The sequence below is a fragment of the Myotis daubentonii genome, chromosome 1 (assembly GCF_963259705.1).
Source record: "Myotis daubentonii chromosome 1, mMyoDau2.1, whole genome shotgun sequence".
Lineage (NCBI taxonomy): Eukaryota > Metazoa > Chordata > Mammalia > Chiroptera > Vespertilionidae > Myotis > Myotis daubentonii.
Window position 1 is genome coordinate 66777486 of NC_081840.1, and position 27949 is coordinate 66805434.

The 27949-nt window shown below is 49.0% G+C and overlaps 3 protein-coding genes and 2 pseudogenes across 6 annotated transcripts in view; 2 read left to right on the forward strand and 3 right to left on the reverse strand.

The window, feature by feature from the left end:
• Window positions 1-395: 395 nt before the first annotated feature.
• LOC132224673 (guanine nucleotide-binding protein G(I)/G(S)/G(O) subunit gamma-10-like) lies at window positions 396-726 on the reverse strand (annotated as a pseudogene).
• Window positions 727-5170: 4444 nt separating this feature from the next.
• PPP1R14D (protein phosphatase 1 regulatory inhibitor subunit 14D) lies at window positions 5171-14963 on the forward strand. The gene is made up of 4 exons (XM_059660253.1): window positions 5171-5571; window positions 13822-13905; window positions 14104-14136; window positions 14642-14963. The coding sequence occupies exons 1-4, from the start codon at window positions 5317-5319 to the stop codon at window positions 14705-14707; spliced, it is 438 nt and encodes a 145-aa protein (XP_059516236.1). The 5' UTR covers window positions 5171-5316; the 3' UTR covers window positions 14708-14963.
• Window positions 14964-15821: 858 nt separating this feature from the next.
• On the reverse strand, window positions 15822-22275 carry ZFYVE19 (zinc finger FYVE-type containing 19). The gene is made up of 11 exons (XM_059658019.1): window positions 21921-22275; window positions 20562-20683; window positions 20344-20397; window positions 19840-19958; window positions 19519-19664; window positions 19084-19192; window positions 17433-17642; window positions 16964-17043; window positions 16563-16661; window positions 16305-16432; window positions 15822-16224 (listed from the first exon to the last, which is right to left on the reverse strand). Exons 1-11 carry the CDS (start codon window positions 21972-21974, stop codon window positions 16146-16148), a joined length of 1200 nt encoding a protein of 399 aa, XP_059514002.1. The 5' UTR covers window positions 21975-22275; the 3' UTR covers window positions 15822-16145.
• DNAJC17 (DnaJ heat shock protein family (Hsp40) member C17) overlaps window positions 22258-27949 on the forward strand; it is a 42201-nt gene continuing 36509 nt past the window's right edge. For 2 of the 4 annotated variants that reach the window (XM_059658247.1, XM_059658335.1), the window contains exon 1: window positions 22259-22430. In XM_059658247.1, coding sequence (XP_059514230.1) covers window positions 22353-22430 — 78 coding nt within the window. In that variant the 5' untranslated portion in view covers window positions 22259-22352. Of the gene's footprint in view, window positions 22431-27949 lie in introns of all 4 variants that reach the window. The other 2 variants (XM_059658154.1, XM_059658425.1) reach the window with 2 other exon arrangements.
• LOC132238852 (non-histone chromosomal protein HMG-17-like) lies at window positions 24691-25810 on the reverse strand (annotated as a pseudogene).

Genomic DNA, 27949 nt, shown 5'->3' on the forward strand with positions numbered 1-27949 from the left:
TGAGTGCCTATCCTCCAAACCCCCTTCTCTCAAATCAATTAAAAAACATTAGAAAAAAAAAAGGTCTACTCCTTTCCCCCAGATTCTTTTTTAAAAATTTATATTTTTTTTTATTGATTTCGGAGAGGAAGGGGGAGAGATAAAAGCATCAATGATGAGAGAGAATCATCGATTGGCTGCCTCCCGCATGCCCCACACTGGGGATCGAACCTGCAACCGGGCATATGCCCGGGCTGGGAATTGAACTGTAACCTCCTGGTTTATAGGTCGACACTCAACCACTGAGCCACACAGGCTGGGCTCCCCCAGATTCTTTATTTGAGTACAAACTCATCAATTTCTGTGAATTCTGGCTATGGTACCAGGCCACAGGCAAGGTCTGAAATATCTGAAAGTCATTTGATTAGAGAAAAATGTCTTCTTGAGACTTGGAGGCAGCCATTCATCACTTGGCGTCGAAGGCATTCCTCAGTGAACTTCTTTCCTAGGCTCCAGAGGAAAGCACAGGATCTGGGTTCCCAGAAGGGTCCCTTCCAGCTGGAACACTGACCAGCAGAGCATCCTTGCAGGCTTTCTGCATGCAGTACTGCTGATCCTCTCCACCCCAGCCTCCAGCCTGAGCTGCTCCGCCAGGCACTGCGGGGCGTTCACACAGACCCCAGAAGACAAGGCCACCACACTGTGCTCTGAGGGCAGGCACAAATTCCAGTGTGGTGGGTAGCCCATAAGTGGCCACCAGTAATCCCCACCTGCTGTTGTGTCATCTCTCCCCCTGGAGTGTGGCTGGACCTAGTGGCTGGCTGCTGCTGAGCCAAATGTCATGGGGTGTCACTTCCTAGATTAGGCTACGAAAAGACTGTGATTTCCATCTTGCTTGACACCCTCCCTCTTCTGGTGCCTTGGATCTCGTGGAAGCCACTATGTGGTGAGTATCCTCTAGATCAGCGGTTGCCAGCCGGTGGTCTGCGGACCACTGGCGGCAGGTTGGCGACCGCTGCTCTAGAGAGGCCCACAAGGCAAGAAACAATGTCTCTGACCAACAGCCTTGGCCGGCACCTGGCTTGCAGCCTTCTGAGCATCCCTAAGCCAGAGGCGCCAGCCAAGCCACCTACGGAAACAGTGATGTAATAAATGCGTATTGGTTTAAGCTACTAAATTTGGGGATAATTATTTTGCAGCAATGTGTATATAACTAACATATTCATTAACTGAACATATTAGGACATCAAACTATAAACAGTTTATTTGGTACAATTTTTCAGGGAGCTAATATGACCATAAATATTAAATTCTCCTATAATTTTACACATCCTCTGTCCTTGTAGTTCTACCTCTAGAACTTCTCTTAAGGGGGGGAAAAATCATGAAATGCTAACAAAGGAATAGTTACAGGGATGTTCAGAACAGCACTATAATGGCAAAAATTGGTAGCAATCCCATACATTTAATAACAGGGCATTGAGTAACTAGATCATGGAATTGCCTCTAACAGAACAGGTTGGACTCCATTAGTGAGTCTTGAAAAACAAAGTGACTTGCTTTCAGCATTTGAAAAAAAATATAACATGGAATAGAATGGAATAGAATTTTAAAATACCCCATATTTCCACCATTCAAATGCCACTACTTTCACCACTTTGTTTGTGGGTTTATTGATGATAGCCATTCTGACAGGTGTGAGGCGATATCTCATTGTGGTTTTAATTTGCCTTTCTCTGATGGTTAGTGATTTTGAGCATCTTTTCATATGTCTATTGGCCATCTGTATGCCCTCTTTGGAGAAGTGTCTATTCAGGTCCTCTGTCCACTTTTTCATTGGATTGTTTGTTTTTAGTTTTGAGTTGTTTAGGTTCTTTATAAATTTTGGATATTAACCCCTTATCAGATGTATCATTGGAGAATACCTTAAGGAGCCTCACATTATTAATAACTAGAGGCCAGGTGCACGAATTTGTGCACAGATGGGGTCCCTTGGGGTGGCCTGCGGAGATTGGGCCCCAGCTCGCACCCCTAGCCTCACAGCCCTGCCTGGCACCCCCGCCTTGGCCTGGCACCGCCCCCTCACCTGCTCCACCATCCCACTTGCAGGGTGATTGGTTGGGGCTAGAGGCCTCCCCAGTTGGGGGGCCCTCCCACCCCACCCAGCTCCCTCAGCGCCTGGAAGCCAGCTGCGGCCCTGCCTCCTGCCACCGCCAATGCTGGTCACCATCTGCGGGGCGATCTGCGGGGCGATTGGGCCCCTGCTCGCACCTGCCTTGGCCTGGTGCCGCCCACTCACCTACTCCACCATCCCGCCGAGGTCCCGCTCTCATCGGGGCCCCATCGGGGCTGGCAGCACCTCCACTGTTGCCCGTGCTGGCACTGCATCGCCAATGCCTGCCATGTTTCGTGCCGCCCCCTGGTGGTCAGCACATGTCATAGCAAGCGGTCGAACTCCCGGTCTCCTGGCGGAACTCTCAGTCAAATGACTGCCTAAGGGGACAATTTGCATATTAGGCTCTTATTATATAGGATGGGAGTAACTCATTCGTGTGCCCTCGAGTTTTACCAGGTCCACACTGTTTGCTGATGCAGAATCCCACCAACCTCCAGTTTACAAATTAGGAAACAGGCTCAGAGAGGCTCCATGCATGAACCTGTCTATGTCTCTATGTAGGCATCCATGAAGTTTGCATATTTATGTTCTCAATTAAAGTTCTGTTAAAGGTCTAAATACCTCTCCTATCTCTCCACTTCTTACTATCAGCAACACTACCTCCCCTAGTCAAGCCCTAAGTGATGGCTTCTTAACTGTCTCCTCCAGCCCTTCTGCACCCTCTGATCCTCTCTCTATTCAATGGCCAGAGTGATCTTTTAGAAATTTAAATCTGATTATGTCAGTCTGCCCAACCACCATTGCTTCAGATTTTGCAGTGATTCCCAAGGCTCTTAGAATAGAGATAAAACTCCTTAACGTGATTCACCGGGCCCTGTGTAGATACTTTCACACCTTCTGCTCATGGCCCCCTCCTTTCTGTTCCAATCCCTTGGACTCTCTGTCCCTTGTATTCATCATCTCCTTCGTGTCACAGAGGCTTTCATATGGTCTGCCTTCTGCCAGGGCCACTCCTCCTGGCCCTTGTGCCTAGTTCACACCTACTCATCCTTCAGCATTCAGTTCAAATGTTATTACTCACTACATGACACCTTATGGCACTTTTTTCTTTAGATCACTAAATACAGTTGCCATTTTATATTTATTTATTAGCTGATTGATGTTTGCTTATTTTTATACTAGATGGCGAGTTCTATAAAGGCAGGAACGGTGTCTCTTTTGGATCACCCCTCCTGGTGCTGAGCCTAATACTGGCCTGCTAGAGGAGCTCATAAAGTCTTTGTTAAGTGAATGAGGTGATGAATGAACAAAACCCACTGACTCCTCTGATTTGCTTCCTTTTCCTGAAAGGGCCCTCAGATCCTTCAGAAGACAGGAAGCAGCAGAGAGAGGGGACTATCACAATAATGACTTCCCATCACAGAGTGTCAAAGTTACAGGAGAGTCTGCAGGATGCATTTTAGAGGCCTCCCTATCCTTGCTAATTTCCACCCTCTTCCAAAGAGGCCCAGGAAGGAAGTCACTGAGAAGTCCCAGGGCCAGCCTTTCTGATACAGAGCCTCACCAGGAAGGCAGGGAGAATGGGAAGGGGGAGAAAGGAAGGGAATGGATGTTTACTAAGAAGGGACTCTTTTGGACACCATGCTAAATGTTTATATCTATCATCTCATGTAATCCTCCCCTGAACCCCATTTTGCAGATGAGTAAACAGACTTAAAGAGCTTATGAAACCGATGCAAGGCAAAGTTGAGTTGGAACTGAGATCTGTCAATCTTCCTTCACCGCCTGGGCTTTTCCAGGGCCTAAAGTTGGACCTAAAGACTCATCGGTTGGCCTCTGTCTAAAGCTGTCTTTTAGGAGTATAATGGTTGAAGTCCATACGTGGGAAACAGAAACTCAACATAAAGGCAACTGCTAACAGACCTCAAAAGTGATATATAAATAAAAATTGGAATGTGGAAAGTAAAGGTGATGGAGTTAGTGTGAGGGAGTTAATTTCTCATCCTTCAGATTAAGGAGATAAGAGATACTGTCTAAAACGGACACATTTATGGTGTTGCATAAAAGGATAATGGTGATTACAGGAGAACTAAAGACAAGCTGTTGATGGCAGTTGCCTCTGGGGAGAGGAGTTGGAGAAAGAAGAGAAAGTTTCACTTTCATTTGTTTGTCCTTCTGAGCTTTTCATTAAAAAAAAAAAGTTAACTCTGGCTGTGTAGCTCAGTTGGTTAGAGCATTGTCCTGATACACGAAGGTTGTGGGTTTGATCCCTGCTCAGGGCACATACAAGAATCAACCAATAAATGCGTAAGTGGAACAACAAATCAATGTTTTTCTCTCTCTCCCTTCCTTTCTCTCTAAAAATCAATTTTAAAAAATTAGTGTTCTGTAACTTTTCTAAAAAGTTTAGGTGTTTTTGTTACAAGGGACTAAACAAACGAAAATACCATTCCTTTGGAATGCAAGCATGTGTAGAAGTAGTAGGCCTTGACAGCTGGGTAAAAGTTAGTCTGCAGGTTTCCTCTGTCGGGAAGGACGTGAGTCAGGGGAGGGTCATGTGATGGTAAACATGGCTTCCTAAGCAGTTGCCTCTGGAAAAAGGGAATTGGAGACAAGCTTGATAAATTTGCCTTTGCGTGCACACAGCGCCCCTTCCCTCACATATTCCTAAAGGCAGCTCCCGGGCAGACACACCCACACACAAGAGGGCACTGGCTCCATGAGGGCCACAGATAACCACCCCCTGACTATCCCTGCAGCGCCATCCTCTGAGCAGGACCTCCTGCAGGTTCCCTCTGACGCAGGTAGATCTAGTCCCGGGCGGGCGGCGGAGTGCAGCAGGTTCTCAGATGAGTGTGACTCTGGTCCCGTTCCAGAGCTAGCCACAGAGCACAGCCCCACCCCCCTCAGGACCCAAGCAAGGGCCCCTTCCTCCTCCGAGGCATGGCGCCCTCTTGACCTTTGCTCATTTGCAGTTTATGTCACATTGAGCCTCTGCACCTGCTAAAAAGGAAAGCTAGGGCACAGCTCAGCTCAGGAGTGCCATTCACTGGCAGCCAGGAGCCAGGAGTCTGGCATTTCCAGTACCTGTTGTTGATCTTTGACCCCTGCCCCTCCCACCTTTCTTCCCTGCTGGTCTCTCCTGTTTTCGGTTTTCTCACTTCCCTGGCAACCTAGCTCTGACTGGTTTATCCCAGCTCCTTGCCCAGGCCATTCCTTCCATGCTGTCTTCAAACCCTGATTCCTGCACCTCTCCCAACCCTGACAGGGAGAACTCAAGTAAGAAGGTCCAGTGGGCTTCTGGGAAGAGGAGGACGTCATCCACAGACTCAGAGTCAAAGTCCCACCCCGACCCGTCCAAGGCGCCCAGGTCCCGGAGACCGATCCGGCTGACGGTGAAGTATGACCGGGGGCACCTCCAGCGCTGGCTGGACGTGGAGCAGTGGGTGGATGCGAAGGTTCAGGAGCTCTTCCAGGTGGGTAGCGTGGCGGGCGGTGGGGAAGGTGGGGGGCTTGCAGCCTGGCCAGGGAGCTGAGAAAAGGTCTGCTCTGAAACCTCAGGAGGAGCTGGAGGGTGGATGTGAGATGCTCCCACGGAGAGAACGCTTTTCCCAACAGGCGAAGCGTGAGTTTGCAGCCCAGAAATCTGGCCCCTCTGGTCTGGGCTCTGCCTCTAACTCTCTTCATAGTCCGGGGCATGTCTTTTACCATCTCTGAGACTTGGTTTCCTCATCTATAAAACAGGACTCTAAATGCCTGTCAATATCTCCTTTTAGGATGTTTTGGTGCTCAAGCGAGATAACAGAAGGGCTATTTTTTTCTTTTATGTCTTTTTTTTATTCTTATCCTCAACATACATACACATCTAGAGCTACATTGTCCAATACTGTAGATATCAGCCATGTGTCGCTATTTAACTTCAAATTAATGAAAATTAAATAATATTAAAAATTCAGTTTCTCGGTCTCACTACCCATTAGCCCCATGTGGCTAGTGGCTTCATATTGTCAGCACAGATATAGAACATTTTCATCATTTCAGCATGAATAGACCGGGACCAGAACATCAGAGCAACCAGCACGAACGCCAGCAGCTGGTCACTGACTACCCTCAGTTCCCCCCGGGCCAAAGGATGGGTTTTGACCCCTTGTCGTGGGAAGCACTTAGCTATCTCCACGTTGGGATCCTAATGAGTAGCGACTGCTGCTTTAACAAGAAAGCATTTTGAGCACTTAAGCACCTGCTGGGCACAGGGCCAGCATTTGATGTGCGTTATTTCATTCAGCACCTGCCCGACTCCGTTAGGTAGCTACTGTTTCACCCTGGAGGACATGGAAGCTTAGCGATGTTGAGCAGCTAGGAAGCTACGGTACTCAGGGCTGCAGCCGGGGCTCTGCCCGAAGAGCCTGAGCACTTACTTGCGCATCTAGTGGTTCTCCATACACCTGAGGTACTTCAGGAAGAAAATCAGTGCCCTGGCTGCACCTCAACTGAATTTAATTAGAATCTACTAGGGTGAGGCCCGGGCACCGGTCTTTTTTATAAGCTCCACAGTTGACTCTAGCATGTAGCTGGCAGAGAGCCACTGCACCAAGCCAGAAACAAGAAGTCTTACTTGTCCTCATACCATGGTCCTTATTTCTCCTCTTTCTTGACTCAGGTCCTTTCTCTCTCTCTCTCTCTTTCTCTCTGTCTCTTGTGGGAAACAAGGGCCTGTGATTCTTCCAGGAAAGGGCTGTGCCAGCAGCTCCGTGGTTGGGTGGGGAGGAGTCGTCCATCTGGCCCACGCTGCCTTGTGAGGCTCCCTGGGTCTGGTGTCTGCTTGGTCCAGGTGTTGACCTTGTTCCCTGCTGCATCCTGGGGTAGGTGGCAGAGGTCCTGACGCCGGGAGCGGGAGAGGCAAACTTTCTTGGCCTGAGTCTGCTCTGACCTTGCAGAACGCCTCCCCTGCCCGTCACTACTGCCAGCACCCTCTCTCTCTGGATCAGTTTCAATTTCAGATTGCTGTGCACTTGCATGAAAAGTCTCATATTTCAGACACCGCAGGGCAAGTCCTTCGGGGCATCAAAGAGAGACACTAGACAAAACTTGTTTTGCAAGATTAAGGGGACGGGCGGGGGCGGAGGGAGCTGTACAATAACGAGCTTATAACATTTCCAATAGGACATGTAGGAGGACCGCTCCCAGGCAATGACTGAAATAAAACACCTGGCCTGCAGTTGCCATGGTGATTGTCCAAAGGTGCAGGTGGCAGTTCCTCTCCTAATCCCTGCTCTTTTCATCCGGAAGCAGCCAGGTGACTGGGGCAGCCCCAAGTGGCTGATCACCTTGGGCAGAGATGGAAGCAATAGAGCCTCCAGACTTACCTGACCCCAGTTCTAACTTCACAGGGCCCCTCGCCACCCACCAGGGCTCTCCCTTACATGTCCCCCTTAAATGGCACAGTTGGAAAGGGTTCCAGGGATGCATCACTACTTGTTTAGTTTTTTTAATGGGACCCAACCTTCCTTTGATGAAGGGCCCCACCTCTTCTCACGGGGTGTACAGCCTGCTTTGGGGTCTTCAGAGGAAGCAAGTCTGGATTCAACCCAGACAGATTTGGGGCGCTAGCGCTCCTATGGTCCAGAGGGAGAGTGTGGGTTTGGCTCTAAGCAGGGGCTTAAACACCCATAAGCTTCTCCTGTTTTAAAAACACTCTCGTTCATCAACGGGCCCCACTCTAATTACCATCCCATAGTTCGTGTCTCCTTTACAATAAGATTACTTAAAGGATTTGTCCATACTCACATCCTTTACTTACCTTCCTATCACCATTCAAACCATCAAAATCTGGCTTCTGTTCCCCCAACTCTATGAAGAGCTCTTGGCAAGGTCACCAATCATTGCCTTGAGCTAAATCCAGTGCACACAGCAGCAGGGGAGACACTGTTGATCACTCCAGATTTTGAAACATTCCTTTCCTATGGATTTCATGACACGATCTTTTCCTGCTGGCAGCTAGCATTTTGACGCAGCTCTTTTAGTGTGGTGAGATTTTAAGAAACAGTCTGTTAACCTTCCAAATTTAAAGACGTATTGCCAATGAATTTGTGAAAACAGACATTGTTAGTTCATCTCTGAACCTTACTCCATGGCTGGTCTCAGGGCAGAGAGATCAGGAGAGGGGCCTGAGTAGGGAGTGGAGCTGAGAAAGGGGCCGTATCTGGCAGCATCTGGCAGGATACTGCCACATGTAATAGAGAGTCACAAGCGTACCGCACTTGTTCATCTCAGCAGGAGTTGTTTGATATATCTGCTCATTTTCTGAGAATTAAAAAAAAAACTGGAGGGAAAGAATATGGATTATGATATGAGCCCATTTTTCAACTCCAGACGGCAGGGGCAATCTGACTCTAGGTTATATATGTTCCTTATATTTAATATAACATCATAAGTCATATAACATTTTTTGGTGGCTCAGTTGGTTGAATACACAAAAAGTTGTGTATTCCATTCCTGGTCCAGGTGTATATCTTCCAGTTCATCTGATCCTTTCTTCTGCAAGTATGCTGTTATTTCCATCCAGTAAATTTTTCATTTAAAATATTGTATTTTTCATCTCTAGATGTTTGGTTCTTTCTCATATCTTTTATTTTCATCATTACTGTGTTCATGTTTTCCTTGTCTAATTCCATCATCTCTGTCATTTGTGGGTCTGATTCTATGAATTGATCTTCCTTCTAGTTTATAGGGAACATTTTCTGCTTCTTGCCATGACTATCTATCTGGATACTGAATTGTATTGTAAATTTTATGTTGTTGAGTAACTGGATTTTTTTTTCTTCCTTTAAGACTGTTGGGCTTTATCCTAGTAGGTAGTTTAGTTACTTGAGGTTCTGCCGAGGCTTGTTTTTAAGCGCTGTTAGCATTAGCCTAGAGTCGCCTTTAATCTAGAGAATAATTTACCCCCGTAGTGAAGCATGGCCCCTCTGAGGTCTCTGCTGAATCCCTGCATGATCAGTGCTGACTGTGGCTCTGGCTGGGTGGACTTTGACTTGTCTCCACACCTCTGTGAGGTCTGGGAACGGTTCACTCTGTGCTTTCGGTATCTCATGGTGCCTGGCTTCATGAAGTTTTACCCTAGGCATGGGCACTTGTGTTCAGCAGACTTAGGAGACCCCTTATGCAGATTTCTGAAGGTTATTTTCTTTCTAACTCCCTCCTCTTCAGAACTTTGTCCAGCAGATTCCAGTCACCTCAACCCTGAATTCTGATCTCTGTCATGTCAACGTAGCAAGACCACTGTGCTCTGCTTGGATTCTCTCTCTCTGCTCTCTTGTCTGGAAATGGCCTCTAGAAAGCAATTCAGGGCAAGTATGGAGTTTACCTCTTTCATTTCCCTTCTCTCGCAGGCATTCTTGTCTAATATCTGAAAACACTGTTCATATGTTTTTGTCTAGTGTTCTAGCACTTATGTTGGGAGAATAAATCTGGTCCCTGCTACTCCATCATGACCAGAAGTTAAATATCTGGCTAACTCTTACCAGCCTTCTGGTCTCGGATTAGAGGTCACTTCCTTCCAGAAAGCCTTCCTAAACCCCAGGCTTGGTTCGGTTCCCCTTCCATATTCTCCCAAAGTATCTCATCAGCGTGCTTACCACCCTAGTGCAACTGCTTTTTCATACGTCTGTATCCCTCAGGAGACTATAAGCTTTTCAAGGGCAGGATCATCATGTCTGTCTGTCTTGCTATTATAACCCCAATATTCATCACAATGCTTGGTGTACAGCATTCTCTCAATAAATATGCATTAAATGAGTGAATGCTGAATCAGATGAGCTAGAAACCAAGGAAGCAAAGGGGAAGTCTGGAGCTTAGGGTGAAAGAGCTATCTTAGACGCCTAGCACTGTTTGTTTTGAAAAAGGAATGGAAGGACCAAAACTGTTAATTTGTCTCTGAAATCAATAAAAGGTATTTTTTTAAAATCAATTATAGAATAAAATTGGCCCGTTTGAAGTCTCCATGTGAATGTACTTTGCTATAAGGTATCCAGTACCCCAGTCAAGATATGGGACATTTCCATAGTCCAAAAAGTTGCTCCAATGTCCTCTACCTTTAGTTAAATTACACAAGTTGATTACTTAGTACATCTGTTCCTATCATGGCTATGAAAACAATGCCAGGTTCTAAGATAGCCCTTTCACCCTAACATGTAAGCTCTTTGAGGGCAGGTTCTTTGTTTCGTTCACTGAGTTTCCCAAGTTCACAGCGCCAGGTTAATAGTAGCCACTTGACACATATTTGTTATTATCCCAAAGGATTAATAACCAAATGAAAAAGGTGAGGTTTGGAAAGGCGAATATAAACTATCCAAATCAGTATGGAAAGAACTTGTTCAGCATAACCTAAAAAGGAAGCAAAACCTAAACTGGAAAAGATCATTAGATTTAACTATTTAAACACATACACCTATTTCCCCAAACCCGTCTGGACAAATGATATTTCTATCATATGTGCAATGCTAGGGCTAATCTTGTTTTTTTTTTAATCAGTAAGAAAAAACTGAACAAGCTAATAGAAAAATGGGTAAGGCAGCAGTTCTTGAAGTGTGTCCTGGTGACTCCAGGGGTTCCCAAGACGATCTCAGGGGGCCTGTGATTATTTTCACAATAATACTAAGATGTTGTTTGCCTTTTTCACTATGTGGACACTTGTACTGATGGTGCAAAAGCAACAATGGCTCTTAGAATGAATCAATCAAGTGACACCACGCACCCCTATGCTCGTTGCAGTGTTATTTACAATAGCCAAGATCTGGCAGCAGCCCAAGTGTCCATTAGTAGATGAGTGGATAAGGAAGCTGTGGTGTATTTACACAATGGAATACTACTCGGCCATAAAAAGAAGGAAATCTTCCCTTTTGCAATAGCATGGATAGCTCTGGAGAGTATTATGCTAAGTGAAATGAGCCTGTCAGAGAAAGTCAAGTACCATATGAGTTCACTTATATGTGGAGTCTAATGAACAAAATTAAAAAACAAAATAGAAATAGATATAGAGAACAGACTGACATGTCAGAGGGGAGGGGGGCTGGCAGGCTGGGTGAAAAAGGTGAAGGGATTAAGAAAAAAAGAAAAGAACCCTCATAGACACAGACAACAGTATGGAGATTACCAGAGGGAAAAGGGATGGGAGGGTGTAGAAGAGGGTGAAGGGGGGATAAATGGTGATGGAAGGAGACCTGACTTGGGGTGGTGAACACACAATACAATATACAGATTGTAGAATTGTACACCTGAAATCTATTTAACTTTATTAACCCGCGTCGCCTCAATTCATTAAAAAGAAAAGTGACACCAGCCTGTACTAGTAATCATGTTCTTCACCACCACACCACTGTCACTTACGGAAGTCCTTGGTGATGCAGTAAAAATTATTAAGTTTATTAAATCTTGGCCCTTGAGCTCACATCTTTTTTAAAAATAGACTTTGGTTTTTAGAGCAGTTTTAGGTTCACAGCAGAAGTGAGCAGAATGTACAGAGTTCCATTATTCCCGTTCCCACACATAGTACATAGCCTCCCTTACTATCAATGTCTCCCACCAGAGCAGTGCACTTGTTATAGCTGATGAATTTATACCAGCACATCGTAATCACCCAAAGTCCATATTTTATATTAGGATTCACTCTTGGTGTTATACATTCTATGGTTTTGACACATGTATATTGACATGTATCCACTATTATAATATCATACAGAATAGTTTCACTGCCCTGAACACTCCCTGTGTATCACCTATTCATCCCAGCCTCCCCGCAACTCCTGGCAACCATTGATCTTTTTACTGTTTCTATAGTTCTGCCTTTTCTAAAATATCATATAGTTAGAATTATACAATATGTAGACTTTTTAGATTGGCTTCGTTCACTTAGTTATATGCACTTAAGGTTCCTCCATGTCCTTTCATGGCTTGACAGCTCATTTTGTTTTAATGCTGAGGAATATTCCATTGGCTGGACGTACCACGGTTTATTATCCTTTTGCCTAAGGAAGGACATCTTTGTCACATCCAAGTTTTGGCAACTATGAATGAAGTTCCTATAAATATTTGTGTGCAGGTTTTTGTGTGGAAATGTTTCCAAGTCATTTGGGTAAATACCAAGGATCACAATTGCTGGATTGTATGGTAAGACTGTGTTCAGTTCTGTAAGAAACAGGCTGTCTTCCAAAGTGACTGTACCCCTTTGTATTCCCACCAGCAATGAATGAGAGTTCCCATTGCTCTGCATCCTCACCAGCATTTGGTGTTGTCAGTGTTTCAGATTTCTTGCCATTTTAATAGGTGTGCAGTGGTATCTAATTGTCGGTTTAATTTGCAATTCCCTAATGACATGTGTTACTGAGTATCTTCTCAGCTGTTATTTCCCATCTGCGTATCTTCTTTGGTGGGATATCTGGTCAGATCTTTTGCCCATTTTAAATTGTCCTTTTCTTATTTATGAGTTTCAAGAGTTCTTTGTATATTTTGGGTAACAGTTTTTTATCAGATATATCTCTTGCAAATATTTTCTCCCAATCTGTGGCTTGTCTTCTTATTCTCTTGAGCTTCTTTCATCTTTAATTTTATAACTTCTGTAGTTAAATTTTTTTCAATGACCATAATAACTTAAAAAATATCTTTATTGATTTTAGAGAGGAAGGGAGAGGGAGAGAGAGAGATAGAAACATGATGAGAGAGAGAATCATTGATTGTATGCCCCCTACTGGGAATCAAGCCTGCAACCCTGGCATGTGCCCTTGGCCAGAATCGAATCTAGGACCTTTCAGTCCGCAGGCTGACGCTCTATCCATTGAGCCAAACCGGCTAGGACGACTATAATAACTTTTAAAGATAGCTTTATTTCACATACCATATAATTCACCACTCAAAATGGGAAATTTCATATTTTAAATATCTTCAAATGGTTGTGCAACCACCACAATCTAATTTTAGGCCATTTCATCACCCCCCAAAGAAACCCTGAACCCATTAGCAATCATACCTCATTCCCTACCGCCACCATTCCCAGCCCTAAGAAACCACTAATCTACTTTATGTCTCCATAGATTTATCTATTCTGGACATTTCATACAAATTGAATCATATAATATGTAGCCCTTTATAACTGGTTTCTTTCACTAACAATGTTTTCAAGGTTCATCCATGTTGTAGCACGAATCAGTGCTTTGTTCCTTTCATTGATGAGTAACATTGCAGGGCTACATCATATTTCATTTATCCATTCATCAGTTGATGGGCATTTGGGTTGTTTTAGACTTTTTGGCTAGTATAAATGGTGCTGCTATGAACGTTCATGTGCAAATTTTTTGTGTGGACATATGTTTTCATTTCTTTTGGGAATAGACCTAGGAGTGGAATTACTGGGCCAGATGATAAATATATATTTAACATTTTAAGGAACGACCAAACTTCTCCAAAGCAGCTGTACCATTTATATCTCTACCAACAATATATGTAAAACTTCTGAAATGAAAACAGACACTCTTTTTAAAGACTTCTAGGGCTCTTCCGGTAGATCACAGTAGGTGCCCAGTAACTGTTATGGAAGGATGAATGCATGGTTTGAATAAGACGAGAGGAACTGAACATGGAAAATAGAGTGGGGGATGGGTGAGCCCGACAGTAACTTTCACTCCAGCACTAGCTGGCCAGGCCTCTCTGAGCCCCATGTGATTCCCAAACAGGATCAACCAGCCCCTTCTGAGCTGGAGATTGACCTGGAAGCTCTCATGGAACTATCCACAGAGGAGCAGAAAACTCATTTGGAGGTAGAATGGGGGCTGGCCCTGGGGCCAGGGGTTGGGGTTGGAAGCTGGGCTTGGACTAAGGGGAAGCTAGGGACCCAGGCTCTGCCTCCGTGGGTGGCGTGGGGGAACCACATCAGAGGGAATTCCTGGAAGACTGAGTGGGGGCTTGTGGGAAAGCGCGGTGGCTCAGGGACCCACGGTCTGCTCTCTCCTACCCAGGCTCTTCTCCGAGACTGTCCCAGCCCCACAGAGGTAAGGACGCTTTGCTGTGGTGGGGTAAGAGGAGGCCCGGTGGGGAGGAAACTAATGAAAGGAAAGCTTGGGCCTGCGTCGTTCCCCCTTCCCTGGCTCTAGGACAGCGGTTCTCAACCTGTGGGTCGCGACCCCTTTGGGGGGGTCAAACGACCCTTTCACAGGGGTCGCCTAAGAACATCGGAAAACACATATATAATTACATATTGTTTTTGTGATGAATCACTATGCTTTAATTATGTTCAATTTGTAACAATGAAAATACATCCTGCATATCAGATATTTACATGACGATTCATAACAGTAGCAAAATTACAGTTATGAAGTAGCAACGAAAATAATTTTATGGTTGGGGGTCACCACAACATGAGGAACTATATTAAAGGGTCGCGGCATTAGGGAGGTTGAGAACCACTGCTCTAGGAGATGGGGTAAGGGAGATATTAGGGGGGACGTATGGTGGTGGGTGTGACTCCATGCCTCAATCTCACCCATTTCTCCTCAGCCTTTTATCTCCGAACTGCTCAGTCAACTCAAGAAACTCCGGAGACTCAGTCGGCCTCAGAAATAAGACTTGTGACACTCCTTTTAGCAGCCTCAGCACCGTCAGGCCTGCCCCGAGCCTCTGGATTCCGGGCTGAGAGGGAAGTGGCTCCTTGGAACATGGACAAGGAACATCGGAAGATGAGGTCACATGTGCCACCCCTGTTGTATGTACAGTCGCAGCTAGTTCTTGTCAGTTGGGCTTTCTGGGAGCCAGTCATGGCTGCTGCCCAGTGTTTTCCTTGACAGACAAGTGGATAAAACCTTTAGGAGTCCCAGCTGAATGGAGTGTGGAGCATGTCTGTGCTGAGGGGTGGGAGAGGGAGAGGGTGAAGTGACATACCAGGAGGCGAGCATCCTGGCACACTCTATCCTCTCACCTCACCATCCAACCAACCATCCATCCATCCATCCATCCATCCGTCCAATCTTTGAGAATTTAAAAATGAAGGTCACAGTTCTGCTTCAGAGATCATAATCTAGCAAGGCCCTGAGGCTAAGACACAAAGCATCCTGTCATCATCAACAGGAGCCCAAGTGGCAAAGACCAGTTTTGAATCCCCGGGGAGGCAACAGGGAAAAGCTACCTGGGTCTGGGACATGGGGAAGGCTGAAACCTCCTTCCCCGCTAAGAGATGCCGGAGGCCTCAGGCTGAGGACTCTTTCCAGAGCTGGCTGCAGCCGGGGGAAGAGAAAAAGCAGGGGCTAAGCAGAGGGGATAGGGTTCAGGCTAAGGGGCCAGGAGGGAGTTGCTAGCAACAGACACGACTCAGAACAGCAGGCAGGTTGGCACAGGAGCCCTGGAAGTTGGTGCCCTTTGGGAATAAGGCAGGGAGCAGGGCGTGCGTCCATTGTGCACGCAGCGTTGAGTCCTAGAGAGGCCGAGAATCACGACAGTGGGGGCTGGGGCTAAGGTGGGCTGCCCAGAGCAGGACCCACACTTCCGTTCAGTTGAACAAATTCATGCCTCTGGTCTCCGAGGCCTCCGAGACGGGTGGTACTGTTCCTGACGGGAGAATCTTACCTGAGGGCTCAACCCTCTCCCTCACCGTAGGACTGGATTTACAGCCTACTTTCCTTTTGCCGCCTCTCCAAGGACCCAGGCTCCGGGCCACAGGTTCTAGAGATCGACGACGCTGGGCCCAAGGACTCAGCATACTTTATTTGATACATTCAGTGCTGGGGCGCTTGAGCAGGTTTCAAGGCTCATTCTTGGAGTCAGTCTGGTCTTTCCAGTCCAGGCTTTGCTGGTGGAGGCTCCTGACTTCTGCCTTCCCTCGGCTCCTCCAGTCACCATTCCCGATGCAGAATCCTTCCCCCTTCATGGACGAGGCTCAGGGAAGGGGGCACCCGTGAGCAGTCTAGCTCGAAATGCTCTCCCATCAGATGCCCCGAGTCTGGGCCCAGAGCGGGTGCCCAGCCTGCGTGACTGCCTGTAGGGCGGCCTTCCTGGGAGGCGGGGGTCCTCAGTGCCCTTGGCCTGCATGTGGGGCGCGGTAAGCAGATGTCCGGTGCTCTTTAAGTTCAAAGGCGTCATGGCCTTCCCTGGGGAAAGAGAAACAGGTCAGGGATCACAGGCAGCCCTTGGGCATCCCAGGCCCACAGAACATTCTAGCTGCACCCACCGGAAGCAGCGGACACAGTAGAGGTCTCCGTCGCAGCCAGCGCAGCGCAAGGTGGCGTCCTCATTGCAGATGCAGCACCAGGGGAGCTGCTCTTCCTCAGCCTCAGGCCTGGGGGCCAGAGCCTGGGCCTTCGGGGAGCAGAGAGGAATGGGGGAAGTGAGGTCCCTGAGGGGGTGTGCTCTGAGGTCCCCCAGAGCAGTCAGCCGGTCAGCGGGGAGGCTGCAGAGGCCCCTCATATGTGTCTGGGGCTTTTCTCACCTGAGGCTCTGCCCTGCAGGATGTGGCCGGGGGTTGCAGTGCTGGCTCTGCCGGGATGTTAAAGCCACTTGCCTCATCCAGGGCGGCTTCTTCAGTGAGCTGTGGACAGGGCAGAGTACAGCTCCCTGCTCGTGGCCCAGGTCCTCCCCCACACCCCGAAGGTGCTGTGGCCTTAGCTTCTCAACCCATCTTCCTTTATCTGTTGCCTATGGCTGCTGACACCCCATCTCCAGGGGCCAGGGCCAGGTCTGGGTCAGGGACAGAGGGACCCCAGCTGGAACAGCAGCAGAATGACTGGCTACTGAGTCCCAGATGGAGGCCGGATGAATGGGGCCAGGTGGGCGGTGGGACAGTGAGGTAGGGGCCGGACAAAGGGTGGCCAGTGGGTAAGGCAGGCCCACCTGCTGCAGGACTCTCTGGATGGCCGTCTCCTCATCCTCATCGTCATCACTGTCTGGGAGGCGATAGTCTTGGAGGGTCACTTGGAGAGGGAGAGAGGTAGGAGCAGGGGAGGAGTGAGGCTGAGAGTTCGCCGGAGCGGCTATACTCTTGCTCCCAGGAGCTGGCTTGGTTTCCAGTGGCAGTTGGTCCAGAGCTGAGCAGTCTCTGCAGCCATTCTGATCGGGCCTCCCCGTCCCTGCTCCACCCGGCAGGGCTCGGGGTCAGGAACAGAAGGCTGCACCTGAAGGGACTGGGGGTCCCCTGCCCCCTGATGGCTGCCACTTTCTTCTCAGCCACTGCTTTGCTCCAGGACTTTCCTTGTGGCTCTGGGCAGAGCTCGACAGACCCCCGGACACAGAGACACCCCCCCGCCCCGGCAGCCCTTTCACAGAACTTGGCCTGGGTGTGGGGCTGCTCCCCAGATTCTACCTCTGTCAGGGTCCCGTCCCCGAAGCACAGCCAGGCGCTTGGCAAGGTCCAGGATCCGCTCTTGCCTCGTGTTCTCCTCCCGCAGCTCGACTGCCGCTTCAGCCAGCAGCCTGCTCTTCTCCCCGTCCAGGGACCGGGTGGCCTGCCCCTTGGAATTAGCACTCAGGCCTCCTGGCCAACCCTGGTTGAGGTCATTCTGAATAGCGGCAGCTGGAAGGAGCAATGCAGTCAGGGAGGCAGAGATATTCCAAGATCTCTCATCAGAAGCCACTGAGCCCATTTCTCAATCTTTTATAAAAACCTACAGAGCATCAGCTTTTTGTTCAGCACTAGCTCCCATGGTTTATATTACAAACGAAATTTCAGGTGGGCTGGGATGGATGGAGTTGGAAAAAACCGCTACGATTACCAGTGTTTTATATTAGGGGGAAAATGGTCTGAGAATCAATGCCCCAAATAATCAGGTTATGGGGAGGCCAAAGTTCAGCCAGTGTCTCTGCCTTACAGGCTGAACCAGCATTTCCAGGGAGCAGCACAGAGAGGACATGGCAGAACCTGAGGTCTTATGTATAAGTGACGAGGCTGGAAGAATTGTGACAGAGTGGGTGTGGCTTTGACATGTTCCCTTTAGCTCACTATCAGACCAAAAGGTTTGAAAGCAGACAGCTTGGGGTTCAAGTCCTAGCTTTGTTATTTAATGGCTGTGTGATCTTGATCAAGTTCCCTAAGCTCACCAGGCCTCAGCTGCCTCATTTATAGAATACGGATAATTAGAGTATGTACCTCATAGGATTACTGAGGATGTTCGATGAGATTGTGTCTCTAAAGCAGGGCTTCTCGATGGTGGTTCTATTGACATTTGGGGCAGGATAACTCTTTGCTGTGGGGCTGTCCTGTGCATTACATGATGTTTTAGCGGCATCCTTAGCTTCTGCTCACTAGATGCCTGTGGTACATTCCGAGTTGTGACAACTAAAAAGTCTCCGGACACTGTCAAATGGGCCACGGAGGGGAAATCATCCTTAGTTGAGAACCACTGCTTGGAAGCCTTTGAATAGCACAGTCCAATATGATTTTTATAATGATGGAAACATTCTACATCATGGTTTATATTTGTGCAGTCCAAGATGGTAGCCATGAGCCACATGTGGAATTGAGCACTTGAAATGTGGCTAGTACCACTGAGGGGACAGAATGTTACATTTTATTTAATTTTAATTAAATTTAAGGAGCTTCTTCCTCCTCCTTATCATCATCATTGCAAAGAACACTCACTGAGCACTTACTACAGCCAGGCAGGGTCCTAAGAACTTACTGGATAATCTCACTTATTCCTTGAAACTTCCCCACAAGGTAGGTTTTAACACACACACGCACACACCCCTCCGTTTTACAGATGAGGAAAGTGAGACTTTCCCAGGATCACACAGCTGGTAAGTGGAAGGAGAGAGAATCACTGACTGATGCTAAAGCCCACACACTATCCACTAGGCTTACACTGGCTCCCATAGAAGTAAACACTCAATAAATGGTAGTTCATAATGTTGATTGTTCTCGGATTTACATATATTCACCTTCCAGTGGGCAGCAGAGCCTCTCCCACCTGGGGAGAAAGGAGGGCAGGTCCCTGGGGCCCAGGGGGAGAAGTTACCTGGGCTTCCTCCTTCCCAGCTCTCATCAATAGCCACTTCTGCCGTGAGCTGTGTCAGCAGATCCTGCGCCTGCTGGGCCTGGGTCCTGGTGTCTGGGGGCTGATGCGCCTGCTCAGAGGAGGGAACTCAGTGGGGATCAGGACGGGAAGCCACACCATAAGGTCCAGAGCAGTCTCTGTCAGTGAAGGCTGAGGAGTCCCCAAAGCTCAGGGAAAGGGGCTAATCCAGGGCCCACATAATTGAGTAGGTCTGACCATCCCCAACCAGACGGGGCCACTCTTTCCTGCCCCATCCAATCCTGCTTGTCCCTGGTTCCCTGGCCTGGCGGCAGACCTGAGGATCCGGGGCTGGGAGTCAGAGGCTTGCCAGCTCCTACGGAGTACATAAGCACACATGTACTAGGACCCCCTTCCCTCTCAAGCCACAGCACTCACCGGCTGGGGGGTCCGAGAAGGTGGAACTCTGCCCTGCAGTGCGGCAAGCCGTGCCTCCATCTCCTGGGTGGAAGGGATGGAACTCTGGGTTTCGCCCCTCAGTGCGGCTAGCCTGGCTTCTATCTCTGCCTGTGAGGGCACTGACTCTGCAATTGGCACGGGGGAACTCTGTAAGGTCCAGAGGAATCCCAGGCCCAGGAGCCCCAGACAGTGTCCTTCAGGCCGGCGGTCGCCAACCATCGGACCTCATGGACCACCAGTGGTCCACAGACCACCAGCTGGCGACCGCTGCTTCAGGCCGCCCTGCCTGCCCCTGCTCACTGGGCTCGTTCTCCTGGCGGAGCCGTGCTAGGCGCTCAGCGATGACTTGGTCTTGTGGGGTCAGTCCATGGCTCTGGGGCGTGCTGGACTTCTGCTTGGCTTCCAAGGCTGCCACACGCCTGGCAGGATAGGAGATAAAGACTCTTGAAGAAGGCAGAAGGGAGGGGCGAAGGCACCCCCTCACTTTTCCCCATTCAAATCATTTCTAGGCATCTAGGGAGGCCTCCCATGGACAATCTCCTGTGGTCCTCATGCATGCTGGCCTGCAGCTCAACCCAGCTGCCCAGCCAGAGGGTCCAACAGAAAGGATGTGTATCAAGAACTGTTTCTGGGGAGAGGGCTCATGCGCTGCTTTCTGATCCCAAGAGGGCAGGTAGGAGCCTTCAAGATGGAAAGTCTCCTGGCCCTGTGTTCATCTGATCGAGAGGCTGGGAAGAGAGTCCATCCCTGGGGCTGCCTTGCCCTTTCCCCATCCACATTTGTCTCTGTCCCTTCAGCACTTACTTCTTATAGTTCTGAGGTGGTGACCACTTGGAGGCACTGGCAGGAGAAGATCCTCTATAGAGAAGAAATCTGGTTTCAGAAGCCCTGACATCTGCCAGTCAGTGCCCCCACCCCAAACACGTCCTGGGCGGACCTCGGGCCACGGAGCACAGGCTACCAGGGTTGGCCAGCTGCCTGCTGCCGTGTTGGCTGAATCCTCGCCCTTGTCAGCTTCTCACCTGGTCAGGGCCTCGTGGCACTGTTTGCAGACTTTCTGTTGGGTGTTCCCGGCCCGGGGCACCGCTGCACTGAAGCTAAGGCAGCTGGAACAGAAGGCCCGGCCACAGTTCTTACAGCCAATCTACAAGAAACACGAAGCGGGGTTATCCATGTCCCAACCGCCCAGGTAGGCTCCTCCCTGGCACTCTCCGAGCACCTAGCGGAGAGAAGACGACACTGGAGTTATGAACAGCTGCTGAGAAGAGGATGAGGGGCGGGGACCCTAAGGCCTGGGGAGACACGAGGGTGGAGTAAAGTGATTCCTCCGTCTCCAGTCTTTTATTCAAATCAGGGAAAGCTTCATACAAAATTTCCATGCTTTCCGTAACCGGTCTTCAACTTCCTGACACCGGGGTATAGAAGACAAACAGGCAAAGCCCGTTGGTCACTGACTCCTCAACAAAGGAGAATCAGGGAAAGTGCAGAGCTCAGGCCTTCCCTGCTCCAGCAAGACGGAGGGAGGCGTGGCTCAGGATGGGACGGTAACAGCGGCCTCCATTTATTAAGCACTGACTGCCTGTCAGGCACTAAGCTCAGTATCTAACATTCTTCTGCTGATTTAATCCTCAGTGTCTGCACACTACTTTACTTAACCCTGATACCCAGCAGTATTGTTCCTATTTTAGGTGGGGGTCAGCGAGGTTACAGGACTTGCCCAAACAAAAGTCACCCTCTGAATAAGGCATCAGAGCTCAAATGTGAACGCCGACCACCCTGCCTCCCAAACCCAGGTTTCCAAGAACTGCACGGACCTGCCTCCCTGCGTGCTTCACTCACTCACCCTGTGTGGTTCCTATCTGCTAGTCACTGCTGGGGCACAGCCGGCCTGCAGTTACCAGGGGAACTCGGGGGTCTGTGCTGGAGGGTGGAGAGGCTCTGCCACGGAGAAAGGTCGGTAACCTAACGGAGGGAACCCGGGAGGGCAGGCTGCCAGACGGCGAGGGCTCCAGAGCAGAGGGAGTAACGGGACAAGGCGTGATGGAGAGTGGGCACAGGGCGGCGGAGAAGCAGCAGGACCGAGGGGAGGAAACAGCCGGACTCTACACTCGGCAGACAGAAAAGTCTAGCTTTCCAAAGCCCACAGGAGCGCGCCTTACAGTTTACCGAGAGCTTTTCCCTCCAGCACCTCGCTGGACCCACACCAACCGGCAAGCGAGGGAGTGCTAGCCCCATTTTACAGAAATGGGAACTAAGGAGCAATGTCTGAGAATCATACCTTGGAAAAGGCTGGAAGGCAGTCTATGGGCTGCAAGTCCCGTGTATTTCCCTCCACTCCGCGTTCTCCCTGGCCCTCCAGCCCACGGGGAGAGAAGGCTCACCTCCTTCTTGAAGAGGGTGAACTTGACAGCGCAGCCGTAGCACCTGCTTTCCATCCTGGCTCCCGGCGTGGCGCGGCACGGCCGGCAGAGTTGCGATCACGCCCGCGAGGTAGGGGCCCGTGGACCTTCACCCAGGTCCGCCCCTGTCCCTCACACCCACTCGCGCGAGCTTGCCACGGCCTCCCGCAGGGAAATCGCGACCGGCCATCCTGGTTGGAGAGCAACAGCGGCGGGCGCGAGGGCTGCTGGGAGTTGTAGTTCATTTACGACAGCCCGCTTCCTTCAGTGGCAATCAAGCTTAACACAGAACACGACATTTCCCAGGGGGCTAAGCGCCATTTAGCGGCTCGGGGCCCGACAGTGTTCCGGAAGAGTCCCGCGCACGTTTAGACTCTTGGGAGTTGTAGTACGAATCCGGTCAGGGTTGGAACCATGTCGGTGGCCAAGGAGCTCTTACAGATGGACCTGTACGCGCTGCTAGGCATTGAGGAGAAGGCAGCGGACAAAGAGGTGAGAATGGTGGTGAGGAGGGCCGGTCCCGAGAGGTCGGGCGGCCCTTCCTGTCTTGGCGCCTAGACTGGCATCCGCTGTCCAGGTTCGGCCGGGCCCTGGGCCGGTAGCGAGGGGGGGCCTGACGGCCTCAGAAGCTGGGCTCCCAAACCATTCTAGGGCGGTCAGAGAGCCTCACGAGGAAGAAGGGGTCACCGAGGAGAGGCTGCTCGTGCGGGATACTGTGCTCTCCCTCTGGCCCTCGTCTAGGAGAGGCTGTGGGTGAGCCTGGGAGGGAATGCTCGCCTCCTCCGTGCGCCTGCGCGGGCTCAGCCTCTCATTCCGCTGTGCCGTGACTGCGGCTGGAGGCGCTTGAGTCTCTCCTGAAGGCTGATTAACTCCGCTTCAAGCAGTGGTTCTCAACCTTCTGGCCCTTTAAATACAGCTCCTATGTTGTGACCCAACCATAAAATTATTTTCGCTGCTACTTCATAACTGTAATGTTGCTACTGTTATGAATCGTAATGTAAATATCTGATATGCAGGATGGTCTTAGGCGACCCCTGTGAAAGGGTCGACTGCCAAAGGGGTCGCGACCCACAGGTTGAGAACCGCTGGCTTAGAGCCTAGGACGAAAAAAGGCTCAAGGCGCCTCCACTCCCTCTGCACCCCCTCCTTGGGACCTATGACCCTGCCGTCTCTGTTTTCTTTTCCATCCCAGCTCATTGACTCTTTCCAGGTAGCAGGTGCTCAGGTGTTGTCCTTTCAACATGCGCTAGTGGGCCCAGAGCAGGAGGATCCTAGGGAAAGGCAGATGGCCTGAAGTTCCCCAGGAAGGTGTTTCCAAAGGCGCCAGGGATTCGGACCCTGTACTGTAGTTAAGATTTCTGTTATCTAACCCTGGATCATGGTTGGTAGTTGTAGCAACGTAGGAAGGGGAGGCAGGTAACTCATCAGCTGAAAATCAATGTCTACTCTGGCTGGGTAGGGTGCAGGGGTGGGCAAACTTTTGACTCGAGGACCACAATGGGTTCTTAAACTGGACCGGAGGGCCGGAACAAAAGCATGGATGGAGTGTTTGTGTGAACTAATATAAATTCAAAGTAAACATCATTACATAAAAGGGTACGGTCTTTTTTTTTTTTAGTTTTATTCATTTCAAATGGGCCGGATCCGGCCCGCGGGCCGTAGTTTGCCCACAGCTGGGTTAGAGCGTCTTCCAGATACACCGAGGTTGCCGGTGGATCCCTGGTCAGGGCACACACAAGAATCAAACCATGAATGCGGAGATAAGTGGAGCAATTCAGTGTTTCTCTCGTTCTCCCTGCCTCTCTTCCTACTTCCCGCCCTCCCTCCCTCCCTCCCTCTCTCTCTCAGAAACTCAGTAAATAAAAAATAAAAAAGAACATTAATGCCTATGAATGCCCCTGTACTTCCAGGCTGCCCTGCTCATTAACTGAGTGAGCTTGTAAGAGGAAACTCTAGGCAGAAAAGCAGGGAGACCCATAGGCCCTTGGGAAGAGCTGCTGTCAACCTGCACAGAGCTGACCCCTACAGCTGGGCTGAAATCACAAGTGGACCATGGGGCCCTGGCCAGTTTGGGCCAATGATTAAAGCGCTGGGCTGGGGATCAAAGGGTCTCGGGTTTGATTCCCAGTCAAGGGCATGTACTCGGTTGAGGGTTCAATCCCAGGCCCCTGTTGAGGCATGTGGGGAAAGCAACCAATCTCTCTCTCTCTCTCTCTCTTCCTCCCACCTCCCTCCCTTCTACTCTCTCTAAAAAAATCAATGGAAAAGAAAATCCTTTGGTGAAGATTAAAAACAATTTTTTAAAGAAAAAAGAAAAGGGCCAGGGGGATGTGTAACATCTGCTATATCTGTTTGTTAAGTTAAAATTTCAGTATTAGTAACGCCTAACACCCATATAACACTTACCGTGTGCTGAGCACTATTCTAAGTTCTACATTTGTACATTGTTTGTTTGTTTTTTTCCCCAAGCCAAACTGTATTAAGATACTTTTCATAGCCGAAACCGGTTTGGCTCAGTGGATAGAGCGTCGGCCTGAGGACTGAAAGGTCCCGGGTTCGATTCCGGTCAAGGGCATGTACCTGGGTTGCAGGCACATCCCCAATAGGAGATGTGCAGGAGGCAGCTGATCGATGTTTCTCTCTCATCGATGTTTCTAGCTCTCTATCTCTCTCCTTTCCTCTCTGTAAAAAATCAATAAAAATGTATTAAAAAAAAAAAGATACTTTTCATAAACAGTAATGGTATTTCAGGCAGGACAGGGACAGACAATCGTTAACAGTATACAACAACTTTCAAACTCCCTTCTTCAATGAACTACCCAAATCAGAAAGCCACCGTAAAACCCAATGAAGTCTTCATCTGATGCTCTGAACAGGGAAAGTTTAGAGTGAGGGTTGACATTTCACATTAAGCCTGTTGTTTAACAACGTTTCACAAGCCGACCCTGACTTTCAAGAAATGAAATGAGAATGGCAGAGCATATCCAGCTGTAGATCCCCAATCTAAAGAGGAACTGCTGCTCTTTTGAGGGAGGCCCTCTCAGTGGTGACTCTGGGAAGTCCAGATGGCCCAACTGACTGGAAATCAATATTTTTTGGGGTCAGGTCCCCATAGGTCTCTGGGCTTACGAGAGCCAAAGTCTATGCTTAAAGTGGAGAGGGAGAAAAGGACATAAAAACGAATTTTAGTTTTCCCACATGGCAAGGTGTTTGTGCCAAGATGGCTGATGTGTGTCAACATCAAGAGATCCCTGCTCCCAGGAACCAAGAGGAAGTTTCTCAAAACCAGAAGGCAAAGGTATTCCCCCCCATGTCAGTCCAGCTTTGGAGACATTCTGTTAGTACTATACGTCCTTCCCCACAAAATAACAATGAAGTGTTCTGTGTGCTAACAACATAGCTTAAAAAAAAAGTAAAACAAGATTCTGCATTTTTATAAAGCTTGATAAAAAATAGTATTTCAAACTGTACAGTCACCAGAAATAGACAGCTATCAAAAATGCACACACTTCACTTGGCATCGCCAGCACCTCAGCTTTCCGTGCCTGTCTGTTTTGGCGTCTCCATGTTCTGCAGGGCTATTCCCATATTTGCCAGCATCAGCTTTCCCTTTTCCCTTTGGGTACCTTCTCTCCCTTCTTTGCAGGGGCCTTTTTAGGCCTGGGCTCTGGCTTTGGAGGAGCAGGTTTAGCTGATAACCTGGCGGATCTTCTCTGTGGTTCGTCCTTCACCTTGGCTTTATCTCCTTTAGCATCCCCTTCAGCCTTTCTCTCGGGCATGATGGCGATGGTGGCGGGACGTCCGAGCGGGACGCGGGGATGCAGCAGCGCGCGGGTCTTGCTCGGTCCGGGGGGTCGATCTCGTCTCCTCACACGGCTCCGTTTGTCCTTGTTTAACTTGTACTTCATTAATAGTGAGAAACTACTTCGGACGTTTCACACTAGATCTAGCCAGTGTGTTGGAGCCCTGAAGTTAAGAACTTTTGAGGAAGGCAGTTGGGAGTTGTTGATGTAAATATTACTCAGAGAAGTGATGTAACCAGATTTTAAAAAAATTAAACATCAGTGTGTAGAATGGACACAAGTGGGAGGTGGGTGAGCCTGTTGTCTAACCAGAAACCAAGGTCTGATCAGACCAGTGTGGTTGGGATCCAGTTTTCACTCAAATGAGCTAAGGGATATGTGAGAACATGCTTTTAAAGGATAGCAGGTGCTCCTCCTGCCTTTTAGTAGGAGAGACACAACCGTAATACAAGGGGGAACACAGTAAGTTCCTTAAGAGGGACACAGACAAAGTGCTGTGGATGTTTGGAGTGGGCTGAGGTTGCTTCGAGTTTGGGGAAAGGGGTAGGGGAAATAGAGAGGCATTGTAAGCCGTGAAGAACCGGCGGCGTTGGGAAGTGTGGGGTAAGGGGGAGGGATATTCCAGAAAAGGGAGAACGTGTAGAGTCCAGTCTGTGTGGCGCAGGCCAAGGAGAAAGGACGTGTGAAAGAAGATCAGCCTTGGAGCGTAGATTGGGCCTTTTATGTTCTGGCCAGCTTCGTGGAAATGGGTATTTTTGGCAAAGAACAAGGAGACAGGCCCTGTGTCCCCTCTCCTGGGTTCAAGGCCTGTGGTTTTCTAGGGGCACCTTCAAGTCTGTACAAGGAAGGCCTCCCAAACGTTGGTTGTCTGGTCAGATAGGAGTTCCTTATTTGGGGTCCACAAAAAGGTGCCAAGAACTAAATAAACCTTGGAAACCATGTGTAATTTTTGTGTGTGTATACATTTTTGAGAAGAGGTAATTCTTATCCAGAAAAGACGAAAGAAGCCTAATCTAGGCCAACCCCCTGTGTTACTGAAGTTCAGCAGGAGTGGTTAGTGACAGAATTGGGACTAGAACCTGGATCCCCTAGGTATCCAGCCCAGGTCACTGCTCCCTCCACACCGTGTCACTCGAACCCTGTCCAGAACAACACAGTTCAGTGGTGGTGATGCGCATCAACGTCTGATTTAATTTTCATTCACACCACGTCTCTGAATCCCAAATCTATACTAGTCTATCCATCTTCCTGTTCTGTCTCTCTATTTGGATGTTTACAGGGATCTAAATTGTATTACATCCAAAATCGAACTCTTGAACTTCTCTTTCCAAACCTGCTCCTTCCTTGTACTTCTCTGTCCGGGTAAATGGCACCACTATCCACCCACTCAAGCTAGGAACCTGGAGTCATTCTTCATACCTCCCTCTCCTTACTCCTGCCATCACTGCGTCTTAATGAGTCAACCTCCCAGATAATTCTCAAACCTGTTCACTTATCTCCACCACCAGCACTCTGCCCAAAGCCCCGTCAGCTTCTGTCGAACCATTAGAGCAGCCTGTTAGCTTGCCTGCCTGCTTCCAGTCTATTCTAGTCTGCTCTGTGGCACTCCTCCCATCTATTCTCCTCGCAGAAAATGGAATGATCTGGGCACTTCCTTGAAACCATTGCACTTCTAAAATACTCAGTAGAATTTCTTACCCTTCATACATACTGTCCCTTCTGCCAGAAATGTTCTTTCTCCCCTCTGGTATCCTGGGCTGCTGTTCCTTTTCTTTCAGAACTCAGCTTCGGTGGTACTTCCCCAGAGCGGCCTGCTGATTATTCTCCATACCAACTGGGTCTCCTCTTTTCCAGCACTTATTTCATTTTGCAATTATTTATGCATTTGTGTGATTATTTGTCTCGTGTCTTACTCCCCTGTATACAGTGGGGCCTTGACTTACGAGTGTCCCGACTAACGAGTTTTTTGAGATACCTTCTGTCTCTCGGCTGATTTTTTGCATTGAGTTGACAGAGTAATTTGAGTTAACGAGCTCCTTAACGAGCTCGATCTTGGAACGAATTAAACTCGTAAGTTAAGGCCCCACTGTATTCAGCTGCAAGGAGCATGTCTGGTCCATCTACTTCTGTAGCAGTCCCTTGCCTCGTGACTAGCACAGAGTAGGCTCTCAACAAATACAGGGTGGGGCAAAAGTAGGTTTACAATTG